We start from the raw sequence: 10,418 nt of genomic DNA, 5'->3' as shown, positions 1-10,418 counted from the left end.
TGGAATTAAGGGGAACAGAAGTCCACCGTTCGCTTAACGCAGTGGTCGCCAATTCAGCTCTTTGTGTCTGGATTTTATAGGGTGGGAATTTAAAGAACTAATTTCCCTTGTTGCAACCCAACTACAAAATGGATATGTGCGATTGCACTGTAGACAGTAGCATATCTGAAAAAATGGTTCATGCCATGACAGGTTTAAGATGGTCTTACAACTGCTCTCTTTGAAAATGCAATTAAAAAGGTCAGGAGCCAGACCCTCTAATAACATCCCATTACTGACATAGTTTGTTCAGTTGACCAGCAGGTGGCGCCGTTGTAGCGTTTTTACAACTGGCAATCTAAATCTTCCACTACTACTTCCGGGTCGACGGTAGTGTCTATCCTGTGTGTTGGTGCTGGGGTGACAACCGAAGCGGACAAAATGCTATCCCGATTTACCCGGTTAGGGACAACCTTGCCCCGTATTCTCGCCAACAGTGGGGTTCGTTTCGTGTCGCAGTCCCAGAAGTCATCCTCCGCCGGGTCGGCCACCCTGTCGGAGCTCCTGCCTCCCCAGGACAGCCATGACCACGGCGAGGTCAACCACTATGTGAAGGTGAGTTATCCGACCCAGCAGACCGTATGGATCCGCTGGCGTCAACATCGACTTGCAGTGGATGTTTATTTGTGATATTTTACCTCTGCACCTCTCTCTGTGTTTTGTGGAACTCAACGTTCACGTATAACGTCAACATAGCCCCCACTGATCACTGTTTAGGCTTCCATTATCCAGCCACCATCGTACAGTCTCTGGATTTCGTGTAATCATATCCAACATCACGACGGTTACAATACTGAAGAAAGAATGTCAATGTGAATGATCTGGAATGGATATGTAAACAAGTAGCATGAGGTCTTAGTTTGAGCCCACTGTCTTACTGCTTTTTCCAGAATCCCGACTACCACGGGTTCTCCACCGATCCAGTGGTCGATCAGTGGAACATGAGGCTGGCCTTCTTCTTTGGTGTCTCTGTGGTGCTTGTGATCGGAGGAACCTTTATCCACTACCTGCCTGACTATGGGTAACCCTCTTATTATTATTTGTGTGGGTGTGTAGGCCTACACTACTGTAGTTCAAAAGCACCATTCACATATAGTTTTGCATTACTGTTTAGTTGAATTTGTAGGTAATTTTGAGTAAGGCTATGTCATTAACGAGCAGGTAGGGGCTTCTTGCTCAAAGAGGCAGACATTGGGATTCAAACAAAGATCCTTCTAGCTAGGAAACAGTTGCAGTTTATTATTTGTATGTATATATATGTGCATATAGTTTTAGTATTAGTTGTTTATGTTGGCTATTTGAAGCAAACAACTTTGGCCCTTTTACCACTATTGTTTCAAAGTTACCATGTTTGCATGAATGTCTCAGGTTTTGCAGCCCTTTCCATTACAAACATGAATATTTGTGTAATATTCAAGTAACATTCGGCTAATGTAACATTCGGCTTTAACAGAAATGCAGTTCCTGCTTTGAGTTATGCCTTTGGTGTTCAGCTCTGCAAGTCTATTTATTTCTCACCCACCCATGAACCTCCCTCCCTATCTCCCTCCCTCCTTCTCTCCCCCCCCCCTATCCCCCCCTCCCTATCTCCCTCCCTCCTTCTCTCCCTATCCCCCTTCCTCCCTCCCTCCCTATCTCCCTCCCTCCTTCTCTCCCCCCCCCTATCCCCCCCTCCCTATCTCCCCCTCCCTATCTCCCTCCCTCTCTCTCTATCCCCCTTCCTCCCTCCCTCCCTATCTCCCTCCCTCCTTCTCTCCCTATCCCCCTTCCTCCCTCCCTATCTCCCTCCCTCTCTCTCTATCCCCCTTCCTCCCTCCCTCCCTATCTCCCTCCCTCCCTCCCTATCTCCCTCCCTCCTTCTCTCCCTATCCCCCTTCCTCCCTCCCTCCCTATCTCCCTCCCTCCCTCTCTATCCCCCTCCCTCCCTCCCTAACCACCTACCACCCTAAGCCCCTTGCTGCCCTTCCTACCCAGCCATCCACTCCCACGCCTCCATATCAGCCCTTAATGTGTAGCTAGTCACAGAGACCCATCCCAGCTCAAACCTGACCCAGACTCTCTCCGGTGCGCAGCATGCGGCAGTGGGCCAGGAGGGAGGCGGAGCACCTGCTGAAGCAGAGAGAGGCCAAGGGGCGGCCGCTGATCGCCGAGGACTACTACGATTCCAGCAAGATCGTGCTGGCTGCTGCCAGAGACGACTAGTCTGCGTGGGTCCGAGCCCCACAACTTCAACTGTACATTGTATTTCAATATTATGTTAATAAATGTCGTCTGGGATTGTTGCAGTTGTGTCTTCTTATTGTTATTGTGGGGAAATGCACTTGATGAAAATATTTAAAGGTCCCATGGCATGCTGCTTTATGGATGCTTTAATATAGATAATAGTCGCCCCAAACACAGTATTTGAAGACGTTACTGAAATTATTAGCTCGTAGTGGCAGAATTACAGCCACTACGAGCCAATCGCACATTGAGCTTTCCCCAAACGCGCCGTTTCGGAGTCTGCAGCTTTAATGCAAATGAGGAGGAGAGAGGCGGGTCAAGGAGGAGGGTGGGGGTGTGTCCCTGAGCAGCTTGCAGCCACGGTACCATGCGCTCTGTTTACAGTGGGTGTGTATCTTTAGCCGTGTTCTGTTAATATTCTAGAACACACGGGAGTCCTGGAGCTCTATTAACTATCTAACTAAGGGTTAGATAGCCTAACCCTAACCTCTATCTAACTATTGTGGGGGACGGGGCTTGTGGGAAGACCTGCCTGCTGATGGTGTTCAGTAAGGACCAGGTCCCGGAGGTCTACGTGCCCACCGTGTCTGAAAACTACGTGGCTGATATCGAAGTGGACTCTAAGCAGGTGAGCTGGTCTACGCATTTAACAACAACCCTGAACAATGTTTAATTAGTTACAAGTATTGCGGATTTCTTTTTTTTTTTTGTGCGCATTTTTCTGCAGGTAGACAGTAGACACCGCGGTAAGAACCACCCCCTAGCCACTTATACCTACAACTTAGCCATAGCCGTTGTGTGTTTGTTTCAGGTGGAGCTGGCTCTGTGGGACACAGCTGGCCACGAGGACTATGATCGCCTGAGGCCCCTATCCTACCGGACACAGACGTCATTCTCATGTGCTTCTCCATCGATAGGTCGGACAGATTAGGTTATGAATCCAAAATACACCCTGTGTTGCCTATCTAACATCATTGAAAATGTTTAAGTTATCCAAATGTAGAAATTTGTAAAATGCGACCACGAAGGGACTCGAACCCTCAATCTTCTGATTCGAAGTCAGACGCCTTATCCATTAGGCCACGCGGTCATATAGATTACTACACTTAGAATTTGCCTTTGATTCGATTGTTCTCAGCATCACTTAATACACTGTGGATATAAATGCCGGCTAAATGCCCAAATGTAAATAATGCTGTAAATCCTAACTATTTGCTAACTGACGTTGGCGTACCTTCCGGTCGGCTCTCAGAGAACATCCCTGAGAAGTGGACCCCCGGAGGGGAAACACTTCTGCCCCACCGTTCCCATCATCCTGGTCGGCAACAAGAAGGACCTGCGCAACGACGACCACCCCCGACGGGAGCTGGCCAAGAGGAAGCAGCTAGGTGACGGACGCGGGGCCCGGGTTCACTCTTGGGGGCAGGAGACCAGTCCGGCCTCCCCATTAACTGCACCACAATATCCATAGTGGGTTCGAACACTGGGCTAGATGGGGCCCCTACCAGCTCGTTAACGATGACCAGTGTCTACTGCCTTTGTATATATAACCCGAAGTGTATATATAACATATAACCCTAAGTGTCTAATATATAACTCAATGGTCGGGATAGCAGCAGGGAGTACAGTCCAATTAATTGGTCCTATTTGATTCATAATTCATTTTTAAAAAAGTTTGTTGATCATTGACTTTCAACATTTATATGACATAGATTCAACTTGAATTTTTCTTTACCATTTTACAATGAAGCGTGCCGTTTTTTTCCCTTTTTTAAAAAATAATTCAGTAGTCATGAGAACTTTTCGATCTTTTAACCTCCTCTCAAGCTTTTTCCGTTTCCACGGCAACACAGGAGCCCATCAATAATCATAAACAGCAAAGTGGTCATTGAAGAAACGAAACACATTATATCATTGTATTGTTTACCTCTTGCCCTCTCCCTGGGACTCAGTGTGTTTGTGGCCTTCTCCCAGATTAGACCCAGCTTTAGCAGCCAACGCTGTGCCACATATGGCAAAATCAGCCCCTCCTCCCGCACCATCATGAGATTTTATTGGACAAAAGCCAGGTAAACCATCTCCACTTGGCCTCAAATGGCATGAAAACCCTGTGACCATTAGCACAACAAAGCTCCTCTCAAAAGCTCAAGAGTCGCTTACCTAGGAAGTCCTTATAGCGCTGGCTAGGTATCAAGAAGAACGGTTTTCTTAAATGCCCCTAACCTGCTATGTTTTGATATTAGACATTACTGCTTTATACGCGTTTAACTCTGGACAGTGACTGTTTCCCCAAAAACGTTGTAGATAAGTTGGACCGTTAACATAGTCCTCAAAATTCCTTTCATACACTTTCCCCATAAAATGTCGCATGTATGAAGCAATGTTTTCTATCAGAAGTAAAACAGCTACAGGAGATGTGGGGGTATTAGCACCTGAACCTGACAGCCCGCTTCCTTTAGATCAGCTTGCCTGGATTCAATGATAGTTTGGAGGAACAAAACAAAACTATTAATATTATAAAAAGAAATTGAGGGCTGCTGGTCTTATGGTCTTTAATCAGGGCATTCAATAGCTGATTACCTTGTTTTCCATGGATGGATAAACAGACTACCTATTGAATTGGACCAGCCTTGGTCACTGATGAGCCAACAGTTGAATGTTGCTTTCATTCAATACAAGCAGTTTCAATATATTTAAAGTAGCTTAATATTTTTATTTGACTTTAACTATAAATATATATAAGTGCATACTCTGGATAATGAGACTAACAGGTTCTGTGTTTTTCTATAACCTTTTCATGTAATTTATTGGTTTGCCTGGTTCTAGTTGACTAATAGCTGACTTGGCTCAAACATAATGACCGGGATATGATTTCTTTATTTTACATTTAGGTTTAAATATTACAGCTTTATAAACATTGGATAATGTCTTCAGATTGGCAGTGATTTCAAAAAAATCACTGCCTGTCTGTTCACTGTATGTTTACATGTCTTGAACTTTTCTTTTTAGACCTTTCCTTTGAGAATATCTTTTATTCATTTTAATCTCTTTGGAAATGACACTGCCATGTCCTTCTGTATAAATTGCACATATTTAGCAAACTGCTTAAACGGTTGTTAACTTTAATCTTGAAAGCATCAACTTTGCCTAAATACAAAATCCAGAAACTAGCAAGCTGTTCTTTTGTGTCCAGCTTCCAAAGAAAGTCTTATACACACATTTGGTCAGTTTGATTTCTTCCCCTTCATTGAAGATTTTGAAATATTGAGGTCAACTGTAATGGAGACTTCAAGCAAAGGTCACAAGGTTATATATAATTTTAAAAAAAGGTCAAAAATATTTATTTCACAGTATTTACTAAGGAGTAATGGGTTAAAATAAATGTTTTGCATTCAGGATAGGGTGAAATGTATTTTACAGCATCAAGAGTGTATGGTGTTCCAGATCTTAATCTTATAAGGTTTGGTGAAGCCCCGTCACAAACTCCTGATAGTAAGGCTCTGCAAAAGAAGACATTAAAAAAGGTCATTAAAAAGTTGCCTTAAACTCTTGAGAATCTGATGGAGAGTGGTTCCCAAACTTTGAGGGACTAATGCACCCCAGGGAACCACAGGTCTGGATGGGGAGGTCCTACCTGTATCTGGGTCTATACAGGAGTGTCTTATAAGAAAGTCCAGCACCACCATGGCACAGTTTGGTTTGAAATCTCCACCGACCAGCAGCTCTTTCACCTGAAGACAGACCTTTAGTTATGCTCCAAAGTAATACGATAATATAACATGAGGCATGCTGGGGTTTTGACTTCCAGCTGAAGGTACTTGGTTTGTTTCTCCATTTCGACCACCTACCTGGAGCCATGAGAGAAAGATGCCAAACCCCTCACTGTAAGTCATTTTGGATAAAAGCGCGTGCTAAACTAGTCAAGCAAAATAAAACATTTGCAAGGACGCTGAGTCATTTTAAATACCCACTTTATCTATCGGCAGAAAGTAGAATTCCTGCACTTCTCCATCACCAACTCTGGGCTGGAAATCAGCAGGAAGTTCGAGGTCGAAGACAAACTGGCTCTCTGGAAAAACGCCTTCCTCTTCCTCGTAGGTGTAACTTCAAACGCACAAGGTTTTGTCATTCATCAACTCATGAAGCAAACGCAATGTTCTCATTTGATTCCAAAGAGCTCTTCTTAATATGTGCCCTTATATATAATTTATGTCAATAAATGGGTTAATGAATAGCATTATGACATATTGATACATGTCAAAATGCTATTTTTAACAAATTTATTACACACACTAGTGATCCAATACCCAATGACAAACAGTTGAATATGTACATTTTGACGTGCAATTTAGATTTACAATGAGTGTGCAGTGGTCAAGTCTGAAAATACGTTCCTGATTAATAGCCAGATATACCATGTACCATAGGGCTCTTCCTGTATACCTTATGCAGACTGGAAGTCAGCCCCCTTGTGCTTAGACAACGGTACCTTATTGGACTAGAACATGTCAAACACATGACCTACAGCGATGGTACCAGATTGGACCAGTACATGACCAATCACATCCCTGTGGTGACCGATCTAGCCTTCACAGCGATGGTACCTGATTGGACCAGTACATGACCACTCACCTCACTGTGGTGACCGATCTAGCCTTCACAGCGATGGTACCTGATTGGACCAGTACATGACCAATCACATCCCTGTGGTGACCGATCTAGCCTTCACAGCGATGGTACCTGATTGGACCAGTACATGACCACTCACCTCACTGTGGTGACCGATCTAGCCTTCACAGCGATGGCTGCTGGGATACAGGCCTCCTCTTCACACTCCTTCAGCGCGGTGTCTCCGATGCCCATCCCTGCAGCCAGGCCCCCCGCCGCCTGAGAGGAGAGGGGCAGCGGAGCTTTAACCTCCTCCTTCATACCCGTGTCTTATGGGAATCCTTCTCTTATCCAATGAAAGACCTGGAAAAGCTTAGCTAGTGTTGATGCATATGCAGGAAAACGCTTTGCAATGACCTAAGTACTGACACAGTAGTACTAATGCTAACATTGACCGTAATACTGACACAGTAGTACTAATACTAACATTGACCGTAATACTGACACAGTAGTACTAATACTAACATTGACCGTAATACTGACACAGTAGTACTAATGCTAACATTGACCGTAATACTGACACATTAGTACTAATACTAACATTGACCGTAGTACTGACAAAGTAGTACTAATACTAACATTGACCGTAGTACTGACAAAGTAGTACTAATACTAACATTGACCGTAGTACTGACACAGTAGTACTAATACTAACATTGACCATCGTACTGACACAGTACTACTAATACTAACATTGACCGTCGTACTGACACAGTAGTACTAATACTAAGAGCTAGTTGCAAGTTTAATGATCGTACGCCCATTAACCATACAAGCAGCAGTCATGAACCTCCTTATGAGTGAAAACAAATAAATAGAAAATAATACAAAGAGCTTATTTTGATGCATACAAGGCCTATATAATATATGTGTTGTATATAGGATCCTTCCAGCGGGCCTCACTCACCAGGTTGTCCAGGAACCCGGCGTACGTCTGCTTGGTGGCGGAGCGGCGGGCCAGCCACATCCGGAGCGCCCCGTCGGTACTCCGGCAGAACCCGTTGATGTGGACGCCGTACCTCCTCACCCCAAACAGGCCTGCTCAGAACCAGGGTCGGGATCAGAACCCAGCTCAGAACCAGGGCCGGGATCAGAACCAAGCTCAGAACCAGGGCCGGGATCAGAACCCAGCTCAGAACCAGGGTATGGATCAGAACCAGGGCCGGGATCAGAACCCAGCTCAGAACCAGGGTATGGATCAGAACCAGGGCCGGGATCAGAACCCAGCTCAGAACCACAGGGCTGGGATCAGAACCAGGGCTGGGATCAGAACCCAGCTCAGAACCCCAGCAGGCTCAGACTGGATAACACTGGGCTGGGATCAGAAGAGATGAGGTGATCACCTCACCTACACACTGCCCTGCCCGTTCTAAATTTCTCAGGAGTCTAATTGTACAAATTTCAACAGGACTTACTGGTTGCTGATCGCTCCATAGACATCAGTGGGGCGTCGCAGTATCTGGCCATGACGTCATACCTCTGACGGGGGGGTTAGACATTAAGTTATGTTGAATGCCTCCATAACTGCGTCAATATGATTGCATGAGGCTGTGGAGGAAGCCCGTCCAGTTAGTCACTCACCTCATCCCTCCATCCCTTCAAACATGTCAGTGCGTCGCTGCGTCTCAGGGTCTGCAGGACGCTGTCGACGCCCTCTGACCTCTTGGAGTGAGTGTCCAGCCTCCAGCTGAGGGAAAGGGCGCCGTCGCTTGGCGGATCGAAGACGTCTGGGAAGTTCCTCAAAATGGCGGCCATTTGAGGGAGGATCCAACCGACCTGTTGGTCCGCCACCATGAAGCGCAGACATCTGGCGCGGCTTGACCCTGGCAGGACCCGGACTAGTAATCAGCTGATTTATTACTCATTATTTACAATCCAGAGTATGAAATAACCACAGTATACCAGCATGGTACAATATGGTACAATAGTGGAAGTAAAAGCATAAAAACCTCAAGTATGTATGTTCAATCTATGTATTTATTCTATGCGCAAATCAAACAGGCTTTCAGATGCAAATCAAATAAAGACATATTGTAAACTGTATAACCTTAATCAGTAGGACAATGTCCACATTAAGAATCTCAAAAGAACCCATCTTGGTTAGGCGTGTCTAATTTTTAAATATGTTAATTTGATAATTCGCCAAAAGAACATCAGGCGCTGCTAACAATCGTTCGAGGTCAGTAGACACACAATCGATGACAGTGATTGATGACAGTTGATTGACGAACCAATCAAACCAACGGAACTATAGCTAACTATAACTAACACTGGAGTGCCTTTCATTGTTTGTTTAATAGCCTTCAACATTGATGGGTGTACGAGACATTGATTGGTGTACAAGCGGACTAAATAGTCTACAACTCAACACTAAACAAGAAAGAATACAAGTGGGCAAGTCCTATACAAAACGCAAATCCCGTTCGACAGTGTACCTGGTGAATGGAAGTTATTCATATTACGGAGCAATTGTAGCATTTTCTCTGACCAGACAGTGGCCATTTCGACTGCTTGTAAAGACACTACTCGTAAGCGACGAACAATAGATGACAGCAAGTATGTAGTTTATAATATTTGACCCCTATGAATCTAGAATATACATTCACTATTTTACCCGAACGCATCGGTACATGAGAAGACTTCCGTATTCTCCCGACCAATGGTGCAGCGAGGCTGTGTTCAAGACCAAGGGTGAACTGGTCATTTACAGCTTCCCCGTGTAGCTCTCTATCTGTGTATATATATCGATATAGATATATAGATGTGTGTAAAGAAATACCACAATAATAAGCGACTCATACCAATGCTAAATAAATAAAGAATAGTACCGACGTTCGTATACGTTCTTTTACCGTTATTTAGTAAGGAAGGTATAAAAGTCCTTCGAGCCGGATTTGAACCAGCGACCTAAGGATTCCAGACGTTAGCCACTACAGTCCTCCGCTCTACCAACTGAGCTATCGAAGGCCGAATTACTATCGCGGTTTTCCCGTTTATGTTTCAATCCTCACCGTAGTACTTATAGTCAAGGACTGAACCACATTAAGGATTAGAAAAACAAAAACGCTGGTCGTGTATGATATTGTTTCAAGGTTTTGTAGAAAATACAATTTAGTATTTAAAACAGCATCGAACCATCCGAAACACCCCTCATTTAAGATAGTGCTGGATTATTTACAATTTGAAACACACTGTTGGGATGGAACTTGTGTTAGTAGCGGCGACAGCAGCTGCAGCCGCCAGGGGGCGCGGTTGTCCTTTCCGAAACAAAATGGAAAAGGTGAGCGGAGCTCTATCAATGTAGTTCATGTTGCTAACGTTATCTATCATAAATATATAAGAAAACGACAATATGTTGCAATTGATTTCAATCCATAATAGTATTCACGAGGTTGGTTTCACACCCCAAAACTAAAAACAAATCTACAATGAAGTCCACATTAAGCCTTTGTGGGGGCTAATATTAACTGTAATATCTGTGTTAAAGA

At 44.4% G+C, this 10,418-nt stretch overlaps 1 protein-coding gene and 2 pseudogenes across 3 annotated transcripts; 2 read left to right on the top strand and 1 right to left on the bottom strand.

Moving 5' to 3' along the window:
• The first annotated feature begins 370 nt into the window (after nt 1–370).
• LOC307091629 (NADH dehydrogenase [ubiquinone] 1 beta subcomplex subunit 11, mitochondrial-like) lies at nt 371–2,321 on the top strand. The gene is made up of 3 exons (XM_079759268.1): nt 371–594; nt 930–1,060; nt 2,112–2,321. Exons 1-3 carry the CDS (start codon nt 421–423, stop codon nt 2,239–2,241), a joined length of 435 nt encoding a protein of 144 aa, XP_079615394.1. The 5' UTR covers nt 371–420; the 3' UTR covers nt 2,242–2,321.
• On the top strand, nt 2,304–4,241 carry LOC307091632 (rho-related GTP-binding protein RhoA-C-like; annotated as a pseudogene). Its single transcript has 5 exons — nt 2,304–2,324; nt 2,738–2,890; nt 3,074–3,193; nt 3,515–3,650; nt 4,237–4,241. The product of its transcript is annotated as a rho-related GTP-binding protein RhoA-C-like (transcript).
• Nucleotides 4,242–5,510: 1,269 nt separating this feature from the next.
• Nucleotides 5,511–9,554, bottom strand: LOC307091625 (annotated as a pseudogene). Its single transcript has 8 exons — nt 9,366–9,554; nt 8,512–8,753; nt 8,346–8,409; nt 7,838–7,968; nt 7,031–7,149; nt 6,234–6,366; nt 5,897–5,993; nt 5,511–5,762 (listed from the first exon to the last, which is right to left on the bottom strand). The product of its transcript is annotated as an uncharacterized misc_RNA (transcript).
• Between the last annotated feature and the right edge of the window lie 864 nt (nt 9,555–10,418).

Source organism: Pollachius pollachius, assembly GCF_949987615.1.
Source record: "Pollachius pollachius genome assembly, contig: scaffold_33, whole genome shotgun sequence".
Taxonomy (NCBI): Eukaryota; Metazoa; Chordata; class Actinopteri; order Gadiformes; family Gadidae; genus Pollachius; species Pollachius pollachius.
The sequence above is the reverse complement of the archived record's forward strand: the minus strand, read 5'-3'. Positions and strand labels throughout refer to the sequence as shown.